At 44.5% G+C, this 25,223-nt stretch overlaps 1 protein-coding gene across 1 annotated transcript in view; it reads left to right on the forward strand.

Moving 5' to 3' along the window:
* The window catches only part of LOC116823766 (protein regulator of cytokinesis 1-like), a 48,855-nt gene extending 24,512 nt beyond the window's left edge, over positions 1-24,343 (forward strand). Inside the window, exons 8-15 of the mRNA XM_032778582.2 lie at positions 2,151-2,298; positions 10,645-10,781; positions 11,853-11,948; positions 13,129-13,266; positions 17,574-17,663; positions 19,421-19,525; positions 22,077-22,190; positions 23,346-24,343. Coding sequence (XP_032634473.1) covers positions 2,151-2,298; positions 10,645-10,781; positions 11,853-11,948; positions 13,129-13,266; positions 17,574-17,663; positions 19,421-19,525; positions 22,077-22,190; positions 23,346-23,417 — 900 coding nt within the window. The 3' untranslated portion in view covers positions 23,418-24,343. The remainder of the gene's footprint in view (positions 1-2,150; positions 2,299-10,644; positions 10,782-11,852; positions 11,949-13,128; positions 13,267-17,573; positions 17,664-19,420; positions 19,526-22,076; positions 22,191-23,345) is intronic.
* The last annotated feature ends 880 nt before the right edge of the window (positions 24,344-25,223 follow it).

The raw sequence follows: 25,223 nt of genomic DNA on the forward strand, positions 1-25,223 counted from the left end.
AGTGGTGGAGAGATCACTTAATCAAAACTGTGGATGGTGCATAAATGTTTCTGGTTGTGGTAAGTGTTCTCTGAATAGAAATTAAGTAGATACCCATAGGGCATCTTGGATTCAAAGAGGGCATCACCTTCTTCTGGAGGCAGAAACAGGTCTCTGGATTATTTATTATATGGAAATATACCTATCTCATAGAACTGGAAGAGACCTTGAAAGGTTATAGAGTCCAGTCCCTTGCCTTCAAACCTGGACCAAGTACCATCTCTGACAGATTTTTGCCCTAGATCCCTAAATGGCCCCCTCAAGGATTGAGCTCACAATCTTGGGTTTAGCAGGCCCATGCTCAAACCACTGAGCTATCCCTCCTCCAATATAATAGAACATATATGGATTCCATTACTGATCAGAGAACATAATGGAAGAACAATACAAATTATGTAGAGAAATCTATTAAGCCATACTAATTTTTCTTTTATTCTGAAGTGCAGTTATACTCTGAAAATTAACAGATGTCATTAGGCTCTTACTCATTTATCCTATTTCCATGTCTTTTATAATCAATGTGCTAAATTTACTATTTAAGCATACATTTATTTTAACTGGCAGCATGACAAGGGGCCTCTGATCAGCATCAGAATTTAGCTAATTTAATTGATGATGCAAGAGGTAAACAGGAACATGTCTTATTCTTCTATGGCTGCATGGACTGTCAACTAAGACTCTCCTCTCAATATGTAAATATAAGACAAATGCCATTTTTACGACTGGAATTGCAATATCTAAATCCCATTCATTCAGTTCATGGAGCAACTCCTGCTCCTCTTACTCAAGCTAGTAGTCAGTTTATTAGAACCAAAATACCACATAAAGCAGAATTCTTACTCAATTTGGTTGCTTAAACTTCAGTTATAGCCCCTAGAAGGCCTCAACCAGGTCAAGACCCTGTTGTGCAAATTGACCCATGTGATTGGATAGAAGCTTCTTATTAAACGTGGAAGCTGTGGTCTCAGTATTTCAGGAAATCAAGCCATTTAAGTCTAACATTAGGCACACAAATTTGAGCACATTCTAGTGAACAGTGAAATATTTAAAACAGCATTAGACTGCATCAGGGCAAATGCAGAGAAAACTAAATCACACTGGGAGGAAACCTGAAGGCTCTGACTAAGAAGTGTGTGCACCACTCCCTGTTACAATCTATAGGCAGCAGAGGTTGATGGAGTTCTCAGTCCAGGATAATTAAATTGCTCTAATGTCAAATTCAAAGTGCAAATAGCACAAGAGGCCAAAAATCTTGGTCAATGACTTTTTGCACAAATCTCTTGATACACCAGAAAAGCACCAAATGTTAATTGTAAGCAATACAAGTTGTGAGTCAAGAGAATTAGGTGTCATTAGCAGGAAGTCTGGCTCTATGAACTAATAAAGACCAGATTATAGGCAATATTAACTTGTCAAAGACATGGCAACAAGGCTCCAATGTTAATCCCACCATATATTCAGAGTACTTAACTCTGCTAGAGTAAAGTAATAACCAGAGCAGGAAGAGTTGCAGCTAAACCAGTGGCTCCGCTCTTAAGCGCTTACTTGGTTCAGGATAATTTTAGACCTGGTAACTCGCAGCAGTCCATGCCCCGCTGTAATAATGTAAATACTGCCCTAGGAGTCTTAGTTATGTAGATATTGGAGGGAGTAACTTTTACCTCATTTGTGCTCTGCTGTATCTATTAAGAGCTTCTTGTTTAGTATGTTTCAAGCAGTCCAGTAATCATGCCTCATGTCACCAAAGCTTTATGACCTCTGTGTGTTGATGTGACGAAACCATGCCTCCCACTTGACTGACTAGATGTAGACACTTGCCTGAACTTGATTACTATTTCAAGTTTGTCCTATTTTAGTCATTCAGGTTCTTTCTCCAATACTGACTTTATAAGGTTATTTTATTTTCCTTTTAACTTGATAAGTGTATTGCTAATCACTATTGTGCCATGTACTACAGTATCCAGAACACTGAAGGCTCAAAGGCTGTGCTGCTGTGTTAAAACAAACAGCGTGAAGCTATCCTACGAGTAAGAATGTTAAAAATGTTATGAAGATGCATTGTTGGCCTTAATGCAATGTATTACATTATTTTAAATAACTTTCTCCATTAGTGGGAAGAAGAGCTGCTGCGTCTGGAGGAACTGAAGAAAGAAAACTTGAAGGGAGTGATTGGAAAAGTCAGACAGGAGCTTGACCTTTACTGGGAAAAATGTTTGTATAGCACAGAACAGAAATCAGCTTTTCATCCATATTATGATGGTAAATCTTCACTCCGACTTGCCTCTCTTCCATTTTGTGTGCAAGGATTGATTGATATAGACTTGAAGGCCAGAATGGACTATCATGATCATCTAGTGTGACCTCTTGCATATTGCAGGGCACAGAACCTTATCCACCCATTTCTGTAATAGCCTCAAACTTCTGGCAAGTTACTTAAGTCCTCAAATAATGATTTAAAGAATTCAAGTTTCAGAGAATCCACCATTTACACTAGTTCAAACCAGCAAGTGATCCATGCTGCAGAGGAAGACGAAAAATCTTGAGGGTTGCTGCCAATCTGACCTGAGGAAAAATTCCTTCCCAACCCTAAATATGGTGATTAGTTAGACCCTGAGCATGTAGATGAGACCCACCCAGCCAGACATCTGGACTTAATTATCCCATCTTTGCCCGTTGGAGATATTTGCCAATAGCTGTCACAGATGGGCCATATGCCATTGTAGGCAACCTCCTTCATACCATCCTCTCCTTAAAAGTATCAAGCTCAATCTTGAAACAAGTTAGGTTTTTTTGCCCCACTACCGCCCTTCCAAGGCTTTTACAGGATTTCCCTCCTCTGATGGTTAGGAACCTTCATCTAATTTCAAGGCTAAACCTGTTGATGGCCAGTTTATATCTATTTCTTCTAGTTTCGACATTGGCCCTTAACTTAAATAACTCTTCTCCCTACCTGATGTTTATCCCTCTGATGCATCTATAGTGAGCAATCATATTTACCCTCAGCCTTTGTTTTATTAGGCTAAACAAGCCAAGCTCCTTAAGCTTCCACTTGTAAGGTCGGTTTTTCCATTCCTCGGATCATTCTAGTAACCCTTCTCTGCACCTGTTTGTTTGAATTAATCTTTCTTAAACGTGGGAGAGCAGAATTACACATAGTATTCCTGATGAGGTCTCACCAGTGCCTTGTTCAATGGTAATACACTCCCCTATCTTTTCTGGAAATACCTTGTGTGATGCATCCTATGATTCCATTAGCCTTTTTCATGGCTGTGTGAAAGCTACTATTGGCCCCCCTTAATAGCTTACAAGCGGCTGGCCCCCCTTAATAGTTTACAAGCGGCCAGTAGGGGAGGGCAGAAGCCTCACGGACACAGTAGCCTGAACTTTTGAATTATCTCTTTTCTTCTGCCTCAAAGCAGAGAAAACTTGCTTCAAACCAGTTTTTACTGAACAGATAACAGAGTGTGGGGTTTGACAAACTACCAATCAAGTGTTAACACGCAAGGGTCTTTGTCTGAATGTGTATAAAAGGTTTGTGAAATTTGTGTAAGACAGAGTTTTTTGTACCAACTTACAAGACTCTCCTTCTGCAGAATAAAGCATCTTTTCCTTATCCCTGTCAGGCTGTTATTGGCTCTCAACTAGGCAGACTCGATATTTCGGTAACAGCTGCATCACATTGCTTGTAGTCCTCTTGTGATAGACCAAGCAGTGCTGGAGAAATTTTTGTCTGGGAGTGCTGGGAGCCCCGGAACCAAACTGTAAACCCTGTATATATTGGTAACCACTTCAAGCCAGCGGGTGTGGCAGCACCCCTAGTTCCAGCACCTATGGATAGACCAATACATCCAAGACTTTCTCTGCCTCCGCTGTCATTTCCAACTGATATGTCCATGGCTTATGGCAAAAATTCTTGTGGTTAGTGTATGACCTTGCATTGGTAAATTTCATTTACTCCAGATTTGCCTAGAATAGTGGCTATGTACCATTAGCCATTTTATCAGCTGGTTTCCCTATGTCTTTTTTTTTAATACATGAAAGAAATGTTCAATGATGACTGTTTATTAAATAGTGTATTTCCCCAAACCAACCAGAATAAGTGTCTTCATACTCTAGTTTTATAAGCCATATTACTTCAGAGTTCTTCTTTGAGTGATTGCTCATATCCATTCCAGTAGGTGTATGCACTGCGCATGCACGCTCGTCGGAAGACTTTTACCCTAGCAACTCCGGTGGGCCAGCAGGTCGCCCCCTAGAGTGGCGCCGCCATGGCGGCTGATATATACCCCTGTCGGCCCGTCCACTCCTCAGTTCCTTCTTACCGCCGTGTCGGTCGTTGGAACTGTGGAGCGCAGCATAGCAGTCCTCCACATCCCTAGCTTCTCCTTGTTCGTTGTTCTACTAGTTATAGTTATAATTATAGTTATAGTTAGAGTATAGAATAGTTTATAGTTGTTATTTACTTGTTGTACATAGTTAGTGGGCTTGGGGCTCTAGCTCTCCCCTGCACCCGACGCCGGGCTCATGCCTGGTTCGCCAGGGTTCAAACTGTGCTCGACCTGCAAAAAGCCGATGCCCACTAGCGATCCCCACGACTCCTGCCTGAAGTGCCTTGGGGAATCGCATATCTCTGAGAAGTGCCGAATTTGCAAGGCCTTTAAGCCAAGGACCAAGAAGGAGAGAGACCAGCGCCTAAAGACTCTCCTCATGGAAGCGGCGCTTAATCCTCCGTCCTCGGCACCGGGTACCGTCTCAGTTATGGCACCGGACCGCTCCGGGCCCGCGAAAACGCCTCGGCACCGACCTTCTCCGGCAGCGGGCCCCGGGAAAAGACCGTCAGCGTCCTTCACCCCGGCCAAGCAGGCTCGGACGGAACACCCGGCACCAACACCAGGGATTCCGTCGACTCCGGGCCCGGGAGGTCCGTCGAGTCCGGTCCCTCTCAGCTCCCCACTAAGATCTGGGGTCGAGCTGATGGTCCCATCAACGCCCGAGACATTCTCGGCTAGGGACCTCATTGCACTGACGGAGCGTGCGCTGCCCCAACCCCCGGCGCTGCCAGTGCGGGTTCCTCAATCTACGGGCAAGCCAGTGATCATGCGAGCGCCGTCTCTGGATTCCCCGAGTCGGCACCGATCCCCATCGAGGTCCCGGCACCGTTCCCGGTCCCGTGGGAGGTCTCGCTCAAGACGCCGCTCGCAGTCCCGGCACCGCTCACCGCGGCGGTACCGGTTGTACTCGCGGCGTAGATCCTCATCACACCAGTCCCGATACTCCCGGCTCGAGTCATCGCTACCGGCACCGAGATTCGAGGAGCCGTTCTCACCGTCGGCGGTCCAGATCCAGGTTGACCTCCCGGCATCAAGCTGGTGGCAGGTCCCGGTCTCGATCGCGGCGCCGTTATGACTCCCGGCACCGATCTCCGGCACCGAGGAGGTCTCCACCATTAGGAGCAATGGACCCGTATCACTCCTGTTCGGCTCCTCCCTGGCCGTCATGCCAGCCGTCGGTCTCCTCGCAAGCGGACAGCGCATACCTGGAGACCGACAGGCCTGCTGCTCTTTTTCACGAGCCCCAGCCTCAGGAGCATAGTCTGCAGCAGTGGGGTTTCTGGACTCCCTGGGCATACCACCAAGCCCAGGGCCCTCAACAGATTCCCCCGCGTTCGTCTGCTTCCGAACACAGGGCTCCGGAGGCCACATCTTCCCATCCTCCTCCTTCCCCTACAGAGGAGAGGTCGTCTCAGCCTCAGGACCCTGAGCACCCTCCAGAGTCAGATGCAGTGCTCCAGGCAGAGCCTTCGGCAGATCCACTCCTGCCAGGTCTCTCCTCGTCATCCTCCCCGGATGAGGCAGTGGCGGGAACGACATCCACCAGTCCCCCTCCGCTTGACCTCAGGGCGCATCAGGACCTCCTCAGGCGCGTGGCGCAAAACATGAATTTGCAAGCTAAGGAGGTCTCCGAGATTGAGGACCCGGAAGCGAGCATACTGTCGGGCGACGCGCCCATTCGAGTCGCCCTTCCTTTTATTCGGACCATTCAAGCCAATGCCACGACCATCTGGCAGTCCCGGCGTCCATTCCCCCCGTTGCTCGCGGAGTGGAGCGCAAGTACATGGTGCCCTCGAAGGACTACGAATATCTGTATGTTCACCAGCCCCCGTGTTCCCTCGTTGTCCAATCTGTGAACGAGAGGGAACGCCATGGTCAGCAGGCCCCGGCCCCCAAGTCTAAAGAGGCGAGGCGCATGGACCTGCTTGGCCGGAAGGTCTATTCTGCGGGCACCCTCCAGCTGCGGGTGTCCAACCAACAGGCTCTACTTAGCCGTTACACATATAACACCTGGGCGGTGGCGGACAAATTTAAAGAGCTGCTCCTGCAGGATGCGCATCAGGAGTTCTCTGCGATCCTTGACGAGGGCAAGAAGATAGCGAGAACTTCCCTGCAGGCAGCTTTGGACGCCGCAGATTCGGCCGCCAGGACTCTAGCTTCCAGCATTACTATGCGCCGCATTTCCTGGCTACAGGTCTCTGGCCTTCCTCCAGAGTTCCAATACTATCCAGGACCTTCCGTTTGAGGGCCAGGGCCTGGTCTCTGACAGGACTGACCCTCGGCTGCAAAGCCTTAAAGACAATAGGGTCATTATGCGTTCGTTGGGGGTGCATACACCTGTCACCCAGCGCAGACCCTTCAGGCCTCAGCAACAACACTGGCCCTACCCCCAGCCCAGGCAAAGGCAAGACTTCGCCAGGCGGCGGAATAGAAATGGCCGGCGTAGACAGTCGGTCAATCAGGAAGGACAAAACCAGAGCTCCTCCAAGCCTTCCTCCGGCCCAAAACCTTCATTTTGAAGGTGCGCCCAAGGGCGCTGTACCAGTTCCTCCCACGGATCCATCTCCTCCCTTTTACAACCGTCTTTCGTTCTTCCTCACGGCGTGGTCCCAGCTAACATCGGACCGCTGGGTCTTACGCACGTTGGAACTTGGATACCATCTGCAATTTGTTTCATACCCGCCCTCCCGCCCCCCTCCCTTGTCCCTCTTCAGGGACCCCTCTCACGAGCAACTCCTCCTCCAGGAGGTGCAAACGCTCCTCACCAAAGGAGCCATAGAGGAGGTTCCAGAGAGCGAGCGAGGCAAGGGGTCTTATATCCCGATATTTTCTGATCCCAAGGCAAGGGAGGCCTCCAGGCCTATCCTTCGACTGCGGGAAACTCAACAGATACTGGTAAAGTTGAAGTTCCGTATGGTATCTTGGGGACCATTATCCCATCCCTGGATCCCAGGAGACTGGTACGGGAGCCGCCCTCAGACAGGAGATGCCTACTTCCATATAGCCATCTTCCCCCCACAGGAGGTTCTTCGGTTCGTCGTCAACAGCCGTCACTAATTCATTTGCGGTCCTCCGTTCGCCTCTCTACACGGCCCCGAGAGTGTTCACCAAGTGTAGGCTGTAGTCGTCGCCACCTTCGCGCAGTCGCATACATGTATTTTTCCATACCTCGACGACTGGCTGATCCGGGGATCCTCAGAGGAAGTCCTCAGCACACGTCCGTCATGGTCAGGAAGACTTTTCGTAAGCCTAGGCCTAATGCTCAATGCGAAAAGTCAACACTAATCCCCACTCAGAGGATAGAGTTTATCGGCGCCATCCTGGACTCCACTCTGGCCAGAGCAAATTCTTCCTCTGTCGAGGTTCCAACCTTGACGGCCATCATACGACGGCTGCAGGCAGCGCCCTTGATCCTCAATACGTACTTGCCTGACTCATTCTTGGGCACATGGCGGCCTGCACGTTTGTCACGGGATATGCACGGCTCCACCTGAAGGCCCCTCCAGTCCTGGCTCATTGCTCAGCATGGTCCGTCTGGACCAGGCGTCTTTGGATATGATTGTCACCAGTTCCTCAAGGACGTCCTGAAGGCTCCCTACATTGGTGGCTGGATCAGTCTGTGGTGTGCGCTGGGGCTCCCATTCCATCCGCTCCCAGCCCTCGGTGTCCCTGACAACGGATGCCTCAGACCTGGGATGGGGGCCCATCTCGGGCACCCCTGCGGACCCAAGGCCACATGGTCTCCTCACGAGCTAGCCTCACACATCAACATCCGGGAGTTGAGGGCGGTCCGCCTTGCTTGTCAAACATTCCGTCCAGCATACCTTCAAGGCCGCTGTGTTTCGGTATTTCACCGACAACACAACGACCATGTATTTTATAAACAAGCAGGGCGGCACGAGGTCTCCTCCTCTGTGTCAGGAGGCCTTGAGGCTCTGGGACTTCTGCATAGCCCACTCCATTCACCTCATCGCATCCTTTCTCCCGGGTTCGGAACACGCTGGCGGATCATCTGAGCAGATCCTTCCTTTCCCACGAGTGGTCCCTTTGCCCGGACGTCGCAAACTCTTCGCTCTTCCGGAAGTGGGGATGTCCCCGGATGGACCTCTTCGCGTCCCGCGGGAACAGGAAATGCCAGATGTTCTGCTCTTTTCAAGGTCTCGAACCGGTTCGGTTGCGGACGCCTTCCTTATTCCATGGGCGACGTACACACTGTTCTACGCGTTCCACCGTTTCCGCTAGTCCACAAGGTCCTTCTGAAGGTGCGCAGGACAGGGCCCGCTTGATCATGATGCTCCAGCGTGGCCCTGCAGCATTGGTTCTCCATGTTGCTGGACCTGTCTGTGGCCGACCCTGTCCCCCTGCCTCTTCACCTGGACCTGATCACTCAGGACCACAGCAGGCTCCGTCACCCAGACCTTCAGTCGCTGCACCTCACAGCGTGGCTCCTGAATGGCTGACCCGGTCTGAAATGCGTTGCTCTACCCCGGTGCGGCAGGTGCTCCTGGAAGCAGGAAGCCTTCTACGAGCAACGTACTCGGCCAAGTGGAAGCGTTTACGTGCTGGTGCGCGGAACGGCACTTCCTCCCCACCGAGGTCTCCATCTCTAATATCCTTGATTACCTCTGGTCCCTCAAGCAGCAAGGGTCTGGCGGTGTTATTCTCCAAGGGTTCATTTGCGGCGCCATCTCCACCTTTCACCCGGGAAGGCGATGGCTGCTCTGTCTTTTCTCACCCAATGGTGACTAGGTTCCTTAAGGTCTGGAGCGTCTTTACCCCAGATTCGCCCCCGCCCCCTCCTGGGACCTGAACCTGGTTTTGGCCAGACTCATGTCCCCCCCGTTTTGAACCATTGGGCTACGTGCTCCCTTCTCTATCTCTCCTGGAAGACTGCTTTCCTGGTAGCCATCACCTCCGCAAGACGGGTGTCGGAGCTCCGGGCTCTCACGGTGGATCCCCCGTATACGTATTCCACAGGGACAAGTGCAGCTGAGACCGCATCACAGCCTTTCTCCCCAAGTAGGTCTTGGCTTTCACGTCAACCAGGAGATCTCTTCTACCTGTGCCTTCTTCCCGAAACCCCATTCGTCTCGCAGGGAGCAGCAGCTGCACTCCTTAGACGTTCGTAGGGCACTCGCCTTTTATATAGAGCGAACCAAGCCGTTCCGCAAATCCCCCCAACTTTTCGTGTGCGTAGCTGAACGTGTTAAGGGTTGTCCGTCTCATCTCAGAGGATCCTCCTCGTGGGTGACGTCCTGTATCCGGGCCTGTTATGACTTGGCCATATATCCCTCCGGGCCACGTGACTGCGCACTCTACAGGGCTCAAGCCTCATCGGCGGGCTTTTCCTTGCCCACGTGCCCATCCAGGAATCTGTAGGGCAGCGACCTGGTCCTCCGTCCATACCTTCGCTTCCCACTTTGCCCTGGTCCAGCAGTCCAGAGATGACGCGGCCTTCAGGCTCCGCCTGTGCTACTACGCTGCGACATCTCACTCCGACCCCACCGCCTAGGTAAGGCTTGGAATCACCTAACTGGAATGGATATGAGCAATCACTCGAAGAAGAAAAGACGGTTACTTACCTTTGTAACGTTGTTCTTCGAGATGTGTTGCTCGTATCCATTCCACACCCGCCCTCCTTCCCCACTGTTGGAGTAGCCGGCAAGAAGGAACTGAAGAGCGGACGGGCCGGCAGGGGTATATATCAGCCGCCATGGCGGCGCCACTCTAGGGGGCGACCTGCCAGCCCGCTGGAGTTGCTAGGGTAAAAGTCTTCCGAAGAGCGTGCACGCGCGGCACGTACACCTACTGGAATGGATATGAGCAACACATCTCAAAAAACAACAGTTAGAAAGGTGAGTAACCGTCTTTTCACTATAACAAGCAGATGGCGTGCTAGGGATTGTATCCTCATTAACCAGTTGGAAAACAGCAAAAAAACAAAGCAGGATAGCCCTGAAACAGTGGACTTTTGGAATTAAAAAATCCTATTTACTGGAGAGAGAGGTGCTACTTGGAACTGGGCCTAGAGTTACAGACCTTGGCTGGGTTTTGGATTAGCAACAAAACCTGAAGAGTTCTTCTAGGTAAATCCTTAAAGGGTTCACTTAAATGCATTACTAAATTACTTACATTACTTAAATTACTAGAGCTTTGATGTCCACTATGCAACTGGTATTGAAAAGCTTAAATCACATCTATTCTGTATGTGAGTAACTTTGCAGAAATCTGTTATACCACGAATAATGAATAAACTAATTTTTTTCAAATCCAGATAACTTTACAGAAGATTTGTTGAACCAACATGATGAGGAAGTTATGAAAATGAAACTCCTTTATGAGAAAAACAAGGCTTTATATGATGGCATTGCTAAATGGGAAGCTACCTGGAAACAGTTCATGGAGTTGGAGGTACCAGTTACTGAAAATTAGTTTACACTAAGGCCTTGCTTGAGCAAGGGTAGTGGTGCCATTAAGTGGAAGAATTGTGTACTGCAATTTCAATCGATGGGGCACAGTTTCTAAAGAGCAGCGGCCTGATGATAAACAACATCAGCAGAAAAAGTCTGTTGGGTTGGGGAAAAGGCTATTGGGGTTGGAAAATCAGGTCAAATAAATGTACAAAATCTGAACAGCTACAAGTGACTGTTCATAATAACTTTCAGAGGGAGTCTAAATAGAATTCCCATTAAAGATGGGGAATCTTGGGGAATAGCATTGCACTTAGTGAGATTTAGCTTTTGACTTCATGATATCAAAATAACCCCAGTGGTATGTCAGTTGTAGGTCCTATTTATCCATGCTAAACTTAAGGGAAGCTGGATGACATGTCAGTGTTTGACGCATGTCAACATTTGTTCCAAGTGCAAGTTGGTATCTAAAGCATTTTGGGTGTTAGTTTTATAAGACCTGTTTTAGGAATGTTGTCAGCACATGCTTTTGGCAAATAACTAATCTGAGAAATCTTAATTGTTTCATCGTGCACTTAAGAATCTTTCTTCATTATGCTGAATATATTTTAATTTTTTTCCAAAAGAGGGTAAGTGCTGTCAATTAATATTGCTATTAAAAGACCTTTTCTCCTTTAATTTTTCTCTTATGACTCATTGAGGCAGTGTGTTGCCACTTACAGCCATCTGGGCTCAAACAATTTCCAAGCACCCTTGTCTCATGTTGAGGTAAATACTGTGTTTTAATGCTGAGGAAATAGCTTTAATTCTTTTGTAGCAGACTAAATGATGACTCACAAGTCATCATTGATGATCTCTTCAGAGAAAGGAGATATTTTGCTGATGATTCCTGAAATAATGGATTGAATAAATGAAACTTCCCTGGCCCTGAGTACAGAATAGCATGTTCTGTGGGAAATGTAATGAATTATATTATTACTTGGTGTTGCTCTCGAAGGCCCTTGCCATTCTGGAAGTGAAAAAAAAAGACTTGAAGTATATATTCACATTTCAATAAATTTATTTTGTTCAGAAAAAATCCACAAATCCAAACAGATTAGTTAACAGAGGTGGCACTCTATTGAAAGAAGAGAGAGAACGCTCAAAGATCCACAAGCTGTTAACAAAGGTAAGCCCTACCACAGCTAGCATATATGCACTCTTGAAATTAAGAGTTAAAATTCAGTCGTTTCAATAGTATATAGGCAAACTTGTCTGAGTTGATGGAACATAATATGCTATTGTTATAGCTCTCTCTTAGTAGGCTGGATGCTGAGTCAGTTCGTTTGCCATGTGATAGATCTGATTTCCATAACACTCTGGAAATTATTATGCTTAAGGGATAGAAACTGAGTTAAATACAATTCCTTCTAATGATGTTGATCCACTTTTGTGGTGATGGTCACCCTTAAACATACTTAAGTGTGAACAAACTTTATTATTTAATCCTTAGACACCCTTTTTAGATGCTAAAAAAAAACCCACTCAGCAGCCTACAAGGGAGTGTCAGCTTTCAACCTGTAAACTGCCTGCACAATACTAAATGCCTGTTCAAGGAGTCAAGATGGGTGTAAATTAAATGTCATTTTGCTGGGTAACACTTTGTAAAACATCTGTCTTGAACTACTGAAACTTTTGATGCTCATCCTCAGTCTGTCTGATATGCAGCAGCTACATTCATGCTCTGGCAATGTCTAGTCCTTCATTTACCTTGAATGGTTCCAGGTCTTTCTCCACCTCATATTTCTTGGTGTTTTTTTAGCTAGTACAATACAAGGCAAATGAAAAGGCCTGGAACTGTGCTTTTAGCCTCACAGTGAGGCAGGACTTGAAATACTTTAAAAGGATATAGGCAGTATGTTTCTGAGCATTACACCTACTAGTTCTACAAGCAGTACTTAACATTAATATGATTAAAATATTTGAGAAAAATCTGTTCAGTTTTGTTCAGTTGTTAAGCATATGAACAAAGCTAAACAGTACTGTGTTTGCTTAAATCTCCGTCAATTTGTAGTTTTACAATCACGACTATTTTAGAAGTATTTCTCTTTCCACTCGCTGTGTGGCAGTTGCACATAGTTGCACATAGTTATATAGGTGTATACCACACCGCAGGTGGAAAGAAAAATACTTCTAAAATAGTTGTGATTGTAAAACTATAAATTAACAGTTTTAAGCAAGTGCAGTACCTGAAGGAACCTGTTTCTACCTCTCTGAAGCTAACCAGTCCTCAAGCTGACTGTCCTGAGCTGATCAAATGGGTAATGAAATACAGACAAACTACCTTTTTTTTTCATTTGCAAACTTAGTTGGGAGAAGATCTGAAAAGGAGCATTGAAAGCTGGGAAAAAGAACAAGGCTGCAACTTCCTGATCAAAGGTCAAAGGTTCCTGGACTACATGGCAAATCAGTGGGAACAGCACAAACTTAAAAAGGAACAAGAGAGAGTGAGTTTGTTTTTTCTTAAAAGTGGACAAGGAATTGGTGTTACACTACAGTAGAACCTCAGCATTACAAACATCAGAGTTATGAACTGACAGGTCAACCACACACCTCATTTGGAACCAGAAGTATGCAATCAGGCAGCAGCAGAGACTAAAAAGCACCAATATACTACAGTACTGTGATAAATGTAAATTACTAAAAAGATGTAGGGAAAGGGGTTTTATTCTTGTTTTTTTTAAGTTTTGACAAGGTAAGGAAACTTTCTGTGCTTGTTTCATTTAAATAGAGTTAAAAGCAGAATTTTTCTTCTGCATAAGTAAAATTTCAAAGCTATATTAAGTCAATGTTCCTTTGTAAACTTTTGGAAGAACAACCATAACGTTTTGTTCAGAGTTATAATCTCCATTCCCGAGATGTTTAGACTTGAAATTAGACGAAGGTTTCTAACCATTAGAGCAGTGAAGTTCTGAGAGGCCTGGTCTACGCTACGCGTTTAAATAGATTTAAAGAGTGTTAAATCGATTTAACGCTGTACCCGTCCACACTACAACGCCCTTTATATTGATATAAAGGGCTCTTTAAATCGATTTCTGTACTCCACCCCGACGAGAGGAGTAGCACTAACCGATATTAACATATCAGATACGGTTAGGGGACGGAAATCGAGTATTGGCCTCCGGTGGTACCCACAGTGCACCACTGACCGCTCTGGACAGCAATCTGATCGATGCAGCGGGCAGGTAACAGAAAACCCCGCGAACTTTGAATTACATTTCCTGTTGCCCGCGTGGGCTCTGATCAGCACGGGAGGCGATGCAGTCTCAATCCAAAAAGACTCAGCATGGACCGTACGGAAGATACTAGATCGATGTGTATGGGAGACAAATCTGTTGTATCAGATCTCCGTTACAGAACACGAAATGCCAAAGCGTTGAAGAAAATCTCCAGGCTACACAGTGCTGCGTGACAACGTAACGGGAGCCAGGCTCAAATGGACGCTTATGGATGGAGGGGTACTGAGGACTCCAGTTTTCCCACAGTCCACAGCAGTCCGTGAAAAGTATTTTGCATCTTGGCTGAGCTCCAATGTCTGTAGTTCAAACACAGTGTCTGGCGTGGTTCAGGAATAGTTCTCATTCTCTTCCCCCACCACGTGAAAGAAAAGGAAAGAATCCTCGACTACTTTCAATTCCACCTCAGTGTACTGAATGCTGCTGGTAGACGCGATGCTGCAGCAGTGAAAGAGCAGGATTGCTCCTCTTCCTCTCCCCTCCCCGTGGAGACGGTGCATAGGACTATAACCGTCCTCATGAACATCTAACATGTTGACATCGAGGCCAGCATTGCTGTTACCCCAGTAGATAGGACAGAAAGGCTAATAACCAGCTTCATAGGCAACTGGGGCTTCAGCCCCTCCCTTCTCGTGTAAAGAAAAGATTCTGTCACTGCCTGACTGTCATAGCAGCAGCATGCTGGGCTCCTCTCCCCCACACCGCTTAATGTCCTGCCTGGACTATCAATCGCGCCGGAGGCTGCCTCCCCTCATTTTATGTCACAAACACTCAGTGTTTCTTATCTCTGCATTCTTTATTACTTCATGACACAAATGGGCAGGACCACGCACGTATCCCAGGAAGGTTGGGGGAGGAGGAAGCAACGGGGGGGTTGTTGCAGGGGCACCCCTTGAATACTGACATGAGCAGCTGTGCTCTGATACACTGGTCCTCATACACTTGCCCATTCTAGGCAGGACTGACTCTATTTTTAGAAACCATAAGGAGGATTGACTCAGTCCCAAGTGAGTCAATCCCAATTTTGCTTTTGCGTTGCGCCCCCAGCCGATTTCAGCCAGGGCACTCAGTGCTAGCAGACAGTACAAGAGGAGAGATAACCGTCATCTCATTGCCATGTTTCTCCCGCAGTAGACGGTACAGAACGACCGGTAACCATCTCTGCTATCATTGGCAAAAGCAAATGAATGCTGCTGTGTAGCGCTGAGTACGCCTCTCTGTCCGCGGCATCCGTACACATACGGTGCCAGAAAAAAAAAAAGCTGAACGGCGTCCATGGTTGCCGTGCTATGGCGTCTGCCAGGGCAATCCAGGGAAAAAACGGCGCGAAAGGATTTCAGCTGATGTTTTCCCGGAGGAAGGAATGACTGACGACATTTCCCCAGAACCACCGCGACAAAATGATTCAACCCAGCAATCCAAGGGGCAGGGAGACTGCGGGAACTATGGATAGCTACGGAAGAGACCCAAAATGCACGCTTCAGAAATCGACATTAGCCTCGGACCATGGACGCACAACACGAATTACTGTGCCTATGTGCCGCATGAATCGAATTTATAATACAGTTTTATAAACCGATTTTAGCTAATTCGAATATACCTGTAGTGTAGACATGGCCAAACAGCCTTCCAAGGGGAGTAGTGGGGCAAAAGACAATCGGCTTTAGACTAACCTTGAAAGTTTATGGAAGGATGGTATGATAGGATAGGTTTAATTTGGCAATTGATCTTGGATTATCAGCAGATAAGTCTGCCCAATGGCTGTGAGGAAGTTGATGGGATGGGATCTGAGTTACTGCAGAGAATTCTTCTTGAGTGCTGCTGGAGTCTTGCCCACAGCAGGGTTTAGCTGATAGCCATATTTGTGGTCGAAGGAATTCCTCCAGTGGGGATTTGCAGGCCCTGGAGGTTTTTTGCCTTCCTCTGCAGCGTGGGGCATGGGTCACTTGCTGGTGGATTCTCTGCAGCTTGAGGTCTTCAAACCACAATTTGAGGACTTCAATAACTCGGACATAGGTTAGGGGTTTGTTATAGAAGTGGATAGGTAGGGTTCTGTGGCCTGCTTTGTGCAGGAGGTCATACTAGATGATCATATTGGTCTCTTCTGACCTATGAGTCTGAGGTTCTACTGTATTTTTTAATTAATTTTAACATAATTCTTCATACTGGCTATCTCCAAAGGCCTGGCCTTCATGAAGTAATAAGTGATGGAGGGGCTTTGGTGGGGTAACATCTAGCTAAATACAGTGTGACAGGCAAACATTTGTGTGAATAGCATGCTGTTGGTGCTGTTAGAATACAAATTATGCACACCCTCGCATCCTTGAATGTTTAATTTAGACCTCTTGATAGGAAATGTGGACCTTAGGGTACTGGGAATTTCTGCTGCTACCCTGTTGGCTTCAGACCAACAGGTTATTTGAAAACCCCCTTGTTTAACTGTGCAGCAGCTTTGTAATCAACTGCTGTTAAGGGGTTCAAGTCATTGACGAATGTGATCCAATTGTTAAGTGAAAAATTAGGGTAGAATTTTCAATAGCTCTTCTCTCATTGAAGTCAATCACATGCCTTATTGCCTCAGCTGATTTGTCAACACAAAACTGGTTAGCAATGCACCTAGTAGCAGTCCGGGGTATCCAGCTTCCAAACAGTTATAGCAACCTGCTGCTGGACCAATGTGACCTCCTTCATACGGGTATCCTGACTATGGAGGAATAGGGAAAGCTGCTCCAAGCTGTAGAAACGTCACTTTCTTCACATGGAAGTTCTGCACCCACTGCTGGTCATTCCAGGTCTGTGATCCCAACAGTTGTTTTTTGTGGCTGTAAAGCAGAAGCACCGGTCTACATGGGGACATCAACAGATATATTTAGAGTCACAAGCAGCACTAGCCAATTGGATTCTGCCACATTTGTATTGTTATCCTCTACCAGGTGCATTTGGTTGGTCTGAAAATGTTGCCAAATTGTCCACCAGCGTCTAATGGATGTTCTGCCTGCTTCCTGACAGGAGTGAAAGCACAAGCAAGACAAGTTTTTCAAATAGTGCCTCATTTTCATGTTGCTGGCTCCAGTTGCTGAGTGTGTGCACAGCCCAAAAATGCTCAGCTGGATGTGGTGATGTGCTGCAACAACTTCTAGTAGTGCCACATGGGATGGACAGTCAAGTTTTTTTCCATAGTACACCATGAACCAAGGACCAGAGCAGCTACAGCTGAGGAAGGCACTAAGAAGCCTGAGTTAGGCTGGTTTGACTTGACTCTACGTAGTGCATTATGGGTGTGTGACTGTGCATGTGTGTTCAGAGTCTCAGAAATTATAAACCAAGGGTGAGTTATCAATGTGGGTACTCCAGGTCAGACTTAGAAACATTGAGCCTAGGGGGTCAAGTCCCACAGACTTATGCTGACATTACTGTGTAGACGTAGTCAAGTCATAATTGGAAAATTTTAGTGAGTTAGTACACTTCTTCAATATACCTACCAGTGAAATAAAATTCAAGTCTTTTGTATTGTGCAGTTGACGAAGAAGGAAGATTCTGCAGTTCTGAAAACTCCCATGAAAAGGCATGCTGGCTCAACGACTCAAACTCCCCTTAAGACAAGGAAGGCAAGTATATGGTCTTTTGAACTATACAGTAGAATCTCAGAGTTACAAACACCAGAGTTACGAACTGAGCAGTCAACCATGTACCTCATCTGGAACCAGAAATGCACAATCAGATAGCAGCAGAGACTTAGCAGTACAGAAAAAGCAAATATAGTACAGTACTGTGTTAAACATAAACTGCTTTAACAAAAGGGGCAGGGGGGGGGGAATTTGGCAAGGTAAGGAAGCTGTTTCTGTGCTTGTTTCTTTTAAATTAAGATGGTTAAAAGCAGCATTTTTTTCCTGCATAGTAAAGTTTCAAAGCTGTATTAAGTCACTGTTCAGTTGTAAACTTTTAAAAGAACAAACAAGATTTTGTTCAGAGTTACAAACGTTTGATTTACAAACAGCCTCCATTCCTGAGACGTTGGTAACTGAACAAAATCTTATGCTTGTACTTTTAAAAGTTTACAACTGAACAGTGACTTAATACAGCTTTGAAACTTTACTATGCAGGAAAAAAATGCTGCTTTTAATTTAAATAAAACAAGTACAAACAGTTTCCTTACCTTGTCAAATCTGAGGTTCTACATCAGGGGTCGGCAGCCTTTCAGAAGCGGTGTGCCAAGTCTTCATTTATTCACCCTAATTTAAGGTTTCGCTGCCAGTAATACATGTTAACATTTTTAGAAGATCTCTTTCTATAAGTCTATAATACATAATGAAACTAGTGTTGTATGTAAAGTAAATAAGGTTTTTTAAATGTTTAAGAAACTTCATTTAAAATTAAATTAAAATGCTGAGCCCCCCAGACTGGTGTCCAGGACCCGGGCAGTGTGAGTGCCACTGAAAATCAGCTCACGTGCCGCCTTCGGCACCAGTGCCATAGGTTGCCTACCCCTGTTCTACATTATAGAGACAATGACAAATATCCATAGGGAAAGGGGTATTATGGGTTTCCCTTCTCCTGGCTTCAGCCATTAATATTTCATGCAAATAACTTCTAGGTCAGTTCTGAATCAAATTGCCTTATGTCAGCTGGTGCTCTCCCAGACAATTGTCACTTGCCTCCTTGCTTATTCTGCAAGATGAAGGAAAAAGGCACTGGCTCAAACTTTTTTCTAGTTGTTAAAATTGGGTTGTTCTGTTGTAAATAAAGATTCCTTTGTAATCAATGATTAATTTTAAAAAGCTGCAAAAGTATTTGAAAATGTGAGTAGGACTGCATCATTCGTGGAAGGAAATCATAAGAATTCATTCCTACTCCTTAATTAGGAGATAAAAATGAGTTTGAAAAGTCTCTGTAAAACTGAGAACCTATTCCTAGAGGACAATTGGAGTTCAGTCTTAGCAACTTTGAGCTATCAGACATTACTGTTTTCTTCTGATAGCTGTGCCAGCTTTGGAGTGCTATGGGAAAGTGAGGTTCATTGCTTTGTTGGGAATGAGTGAGCTAGAAAAGGAACAGATTTACTGGAGACCTTCAAGTTGTTGGCAGGATTGGTGGTTTAAAGAAGCAAAACTACGTAACTTAATATAGTCTACATTTGAAATGGCAGGAAGCCAGTAATGGATGGGGCATCTGGCATAGCTTCTCGAGAAAAGCTGTACAGCAGTTCTGTATTGAAACAAAACTTGGCATACCTTCTAGAAACTAGTCTGAAATATTTTGTCACCTCATAGATGCTGCTGGAATTAAAGGTCAGCATGCCCTTTACTAGCCTAATTTTTGTGTATTTAATGTTAGAAATCTGAATTGTCTCATTTTTAACCTTTAGTTACACGGAGTCACTAATTTAACTGTTCTGCGGGCAGCCAGCTGCATCAGTCTGACCAGCACAGGTACTGCAGCTGTTGCCAGAACACCCATTCCAGTTTGTAAGGTGAGTTAAGCTCTTGGATTGATTCTACTGTAGTTATTGTCAATAGTAAAAGACCTTCTTGTGGGCCTAGAATAAGTGGTACTATCCCTATTTTTATGCAGGGCTCAAGCCCTGAACATTTGTATATGTGTATACAAACATAAAACTTGAATATGAACTACAAAGATTTGACTGAACTTATTTTTCCACTTTAACAGGCATGTAATTTTTCTGGCAAAAGTGTTCAGTGTTTATAAAGCCATACTAGAAACAAACTGCTGTTCAGTTAAACCTCAACTTGCACTCTGTCGAAGTGGAGACTACAAATGTTTGGTAAATGGTTATGAAAACCTCCAGTTCACCTTTAAATTGACTTCTGTTGAAGTTCCAGCATTTACTGTCTTATTATACCCTTTCTTTCCTTTGTCTTGTAACTTGTACACAACCAAGATTTAATCTGTCCTGTCAAAGGAAAGCAATCTCTATGACTAGTGAGAGAAATAATTCTGGGGGAAAATGTCCCATGGTATGAGTTGTGTCAGAACCAACCTGGTCAGTTGTCATTTATCTAATTGCTGAATGGGTAACTTCACATCACATTTCAAGGACCTATTCAGGGTACATTCCATTGCATGTAACCATCAATCTTCCACATGTAAGTTCTTTGGAAAGTACAAATGAAAACGTTTTCCCTCAACCAAGCGTGCTAGTTGTAGTATTATGTAGGAGTGTTAGACTTAGTATCTTAAATAGAAGTTAATTTCTATGAGAGGAGCAATATGTGACACATCTATTTTTTTTAACAAGTGAGGGAGCAACAGGTCAAACTTGACAGTGCTTCTTCAAATAGAATGGTTCAGTTTTTTAGTTTCAGTACTTTAACTTATCAAACTGGGCTTCCAGTGCACTAGGATGCTACCAGTGTGACTGTCTGCACGTGCAGAGGAAGCAGAGTTCTCTGTTCCTCTCTCCAGTCTTCTGGGACTTGAGATGATAAAAATATTGAAGTTGGGGATATAGAAGTGACCACATCCATTCGTGGACCTGGGCAAGTGGATGTTTCTTCCAAACTTCTTGACTTTCCCAGAAAGACTTAAATATTCTAATGGAAACTTTCAGGCGACAAAGCCAGAATCCAAGTGCATTTCTTACAGAATTATAAACTTTAAGAAAATCTCTCTGTATTATCAACTCTTTAACAGGCAAAATATATACTTTAAAAGACTAATATTTGTGATGAATGAGTTGAGATTAATTGGAAAGTAGAAAACTTTTTTTTTCCTTTTTGGAGTTAAAAATTGACCGCCTCCTTCCTCATACTTAGCCAGCGCTGAGTCCCAAATGACTTAAATTCTAGTATGTGGAGCAGCTGCTGTGAAGGTCCCTGGGAAAAAATATAAATTCATATTTTACACTACAAGTTAACTGTCAAGATCAATGAATGCCTCCATTATGAGAAAAATTACAGATAAGGAAACTAGCTCTTAATGCTAACATTAATACAGGCTTTGATCTTAAACTTTAATGGCTAGCAGGCAGCTGCTTTTGGTCAAATTGAAGTGGTTTGGTGAAGGAAAAACTCGACACCAAGTTTCAGGGTAACTGAGGAGGTGAAAAAGCTGCTTTTCTGAGTTTACCTTCCTCCTTTATTCTCTAAGAATACACATGCGCAATTGCACAGCACAAATCAAGATTTCTTACAAAAATCTTCCATCACGAGCTCGACAGCATAGCAAACTGCAAAAACAGCCCCAGCTGCAGACATGGCAGTCCTGTGAGAAACTGCAAGGGGGGGAAGTTACAAAACACCGCCAGATGCAAACGGGGCCGTCTGTGTGAAAGTACAGGGGAGGATGGAGGAAAGCCAAGTTCCTGTGATAAGAAGCCGGGTGTGCCTAGCTTGCAGACAAGAACAAAATGCCTCAATAATAAGGTATCCAGGCCTGTGGGCCCGGGGTCATTCCTACAGTTTGGTTGTCAAGAGAATTACTGAATAAGCTGACTGAACTTCCTAGCACTTCCTGCTTATAGTAGTATTAATGGGAGCAGCATGGTTAAAGCCCCTTCATTAGGTAAGAATTGATAGAAGTCAAACACTTACTGCAGTATAAGGGAATGTAACACCAAAGATCTGAGTCACCCATCCCACTTCATAGATGCATGTTTTACAAGTTTCATTATGAATGGATATAAAAGGAGAGAGGAAGGATGGCCTTATGGTTAAAACACTGAAATGTCTCAACCTGGATTCGATTCCTAGATCTGTTGCAGACTTCTTCTGTGACCTAGGGCAAGTTACTTAATCACTTTGCCTCGGTTGTCATCATCTGTAGAATTTAGATGTTTCTAAAATAGGGATATCAGTGACATAAAGGCCAGTTACAAAAGTTTAAATTAGGCTAGTTTTTGCTCCTAATTATTAGTGTGTATTTAATGATAAAAAGTAACTGAGCAGATTCTCCACCTGGTGATTCTACATTTTCTTGGTCAGAGATCTGGTACTTTTTAATCAAGGTTGTACATAATCTGTAGTAGAAAAGCTCACTAGACATAATGACATTACATTTTGCAGACACAATCTAAAAGCACACCACCAGAGTCCCTGCAGCCAGCACGATTACAAGAGGGCAAAGAAAACCAGCAAACCAGCAAATCTGTCAATCAATTCAGCTACTTAGACTTCACGGTATGTCTTATTTTTGTCTGGTAACTTTAAAATATAGTCTAATTTTAGAGAGGTGAGTAGAAAACTGACTAGATTTGGATGAGATTAGGTTGGGGGCATATAGCAAACTGCACTCTTATATATTTTAAACTTACCCAAGGGACAGGAAACTAAATTCTCATGTTCTATGCCACTTTGAGGAATCTAACAAATTCTGTTTTAAAGATATGTCCAGAGAACGCTCAAAAAGCAGTTCAGGGTTACCCAATACATATTGAGAGTAGGGGGATCAAGATTCCACAGCTAATCGAGGACTAACCAGGGAGTAAGGAGTAACGGGAAGCTGGACAGAAAGGGTAGCTATAGACAGGAACTTTGTAAGCATGGACCTGTCTGTCGTCATATCTCAAACAAGGGTTTTGTTAAGATGTCTTTCTGGTGAAAACTAAAATCTGAGCCGCATGAGGGAAATGTAATGACTTCCAAGGTTTTGGCTTATGTAGGGGATAACAAATGCATTTCAGTTCAGAAAATGAACTGAAATTGAGTCCTGGGAGCAAGGCAGCAACAAGTGAGCTCACTAATCAGAAAAAAGGTTTGGTGGAGGGATGTTACTGTTAGCTCTAGCGAACAGACTGGACTGTGTTGGTAGTGGGATGGAAAACAAGCAGTAATGCTGTTGTGTAAGGCAGTTGTTAAATCTTCTTAGGAATATATGGTATTGGTCACCATATCACAAATGGTATTACTGCATCCTCAACTGCAGAGTTGGATAAAAGTTCAGGTCAGAAAAACACAAGGAAAGGATCAAAAGAGGACACTCTAACTGGATAAGCCAGCAAAAGGTGATTTTTAACAGCTGTATTAAATCATAAACGAGTAAGTTCTTAAGTAAGAACACAAATCAAGGGAAATGAGGCGGGTGGGAAATCCGGCAGGACCCACTTCATTTAAACAGCAAAAATACATTGAGTAAAATATTGGTGAAGGGAAATGAAAGAAGCATAGACTTCCTTTTGCAAAAGACAACTGAAAAGTATGGTAAAGCAGGAAGATGGAGTTGTCCTACTTAGATCACTTTAATTGGGTGGGTGTACCACTGACTGTGCTGTGATTATATCGTAATGTTGTCTTGTTACTACTTAATCTTCCTAACAATTTCTTAAATATTTTCAGAAAGATCTTTCAAAGAAAACAAGCAATACCAGTGAGATTTTCAACTCTACAGTAAATGAGAACAGATATTAAGGATCCTGTTCCTGCACCCTCTGAAATGCTGGAATAACTCACTTCTTTGTGGCACTTGAGCTCTTTTAACTATTTTCATAGACGAGAGAGAAGATGACTTATACAGTACCCTTGATGCCAGTGCCTTGACTAACTCCGGCTATCAAACTGGCACATGTGGCAAGTCAAAAGGATTTGTGTGGCACCACAATTGTACCTTGAACTCTATTTCTTAGCTAGAAAATAAAAATAGGAAGTAGCACTTAAAAGTAACATGTTAAATTAGTGAAGTCTTTAAAGTACTCTAACCAAACATCTGCATGTCTTAGTCTACAGTTTAAGTATTTACCTTGTGTTTCTTTATTGGTGTGGCTGCATGATATTGAACTGGCTCATTTTGTTTTACCGATGAACATTTGTTTTTTTTTTAGAGTGCTATCATAATCCTTTTTTTAAAAAAAAATGTATATTCAAGCCTTTGAACTATCTCAACTCCTTCATGAAGTTCAGACTTGCAGGTTTCATGTACTTAATTATTCTAATTGTTTTACCCTGTTGCGCAATTAACTCTCAAACCTTGCTGCTTTTTAACCAAGCCTTGCAGGCAATTATGAAGCAACAGGGGGGAGTGGGGGAGAGATGCGGGGGAACATTTAGTTGAAGTGAAGTGATCACAATCCCTAATCATCTGAACTGTTCAATGCAACTTTGTTTACTTACTCTTTATCGTATTAATATCATGTCTTGAACTGAAATGTGCCTTCACATAGTGAGTAAACTGTCTGAACTGCTTTGAGGAGATCTGGATAATGTTGTGGCTAGAATAAAAATGTGTGTTTACAAGTGTTTAAATATTTCTTATTGTATATAGTGTGATTCTGAAAAGCAATTGAAATAATAAAAAGATGTGTGTTGTGCTCTTAAATAAAAAGCTGCACTAGTCAAGATGTCTGTTTTCAATGGGTTACCACTTCCTGGTTCTGAAGAAAATCTTATGTTCTACAGTATTTGCAAAACACATTTTGTTATTTTGTATGCTGTTTTGTAACTAAAAGGGAACAGCTGGCATTCATAATTAAAAATAGTAATTTGTCTGAGAAGGAGCCATTTCATGGTGCATTAGTAAATTTTAAAAACAGATTTGGAAATTGATCAATATTTAATGTTACTTATGCTGTGAAATTTTTCTTGAAGTAGAATGCTTCAAAAACAATATGGAGTCGGGTGGCACCTTAAAGACTAACAGATTTATTTGGGCATAAGCTTTCGTAGGTAAAAAACCCCACTTCTTCTTTGAGTGATTGCTCATATCCATTCCAGTAGGTGTGCACGCGCCGCGTGCATGTTTGTCGGAGACTTTTACCCTAGCAACACTCAGTGGGCCGGCAGGGCGCCCCCTGGAGTGGCGCCGCTATGGCGCCGGATATATACCCCTGCCTGCCCGCCGCTCCTCAGTTCCTTCTTACCGCCCGTGTCGGTCGTTGGAACTGTGGAGCGCAGTCTAACTGTTTCTCCACCTCCCTAGCAATTCACTCGTTTTCTCTTGAATTTTGTATATAGTTGAACTCTTAACAGTAGTTAGTAGTTAGTTGTCATTCTATTAATAGTTTTTTGTAGATAGTTAGAAGGGATCGGGGGTTAGCCCCTACCCCGGTACCGGGCACATGCCCGGATCACCGGGCTTCAAACCGTGCGCGGCCTGTCGTAGGCCGATGCCCACAGGAGACCCGCACGACTCCTGCCTTAAGTGCTTGGGGGAATCTCATCTGACGGACAAGTCCCGGATCTGTAAGGCGTTCAAGCCCCGAACTAAAAAGGAGCGGGACG

Source organism: Chelonoidis abingdonii, chromosome 6 (genome assembly GCF_003597395.2).
Source record: "Chelonoidis abingdonii isolate Lonesome George chromosome 6, CheloAbing_2.0, whole genome shotgun sequence".
NCBI lineage: Eukaryota > Metazoa > Chordata > Testudines > Testudinidae > Chelonoidis > Chelonoidis abingdonii.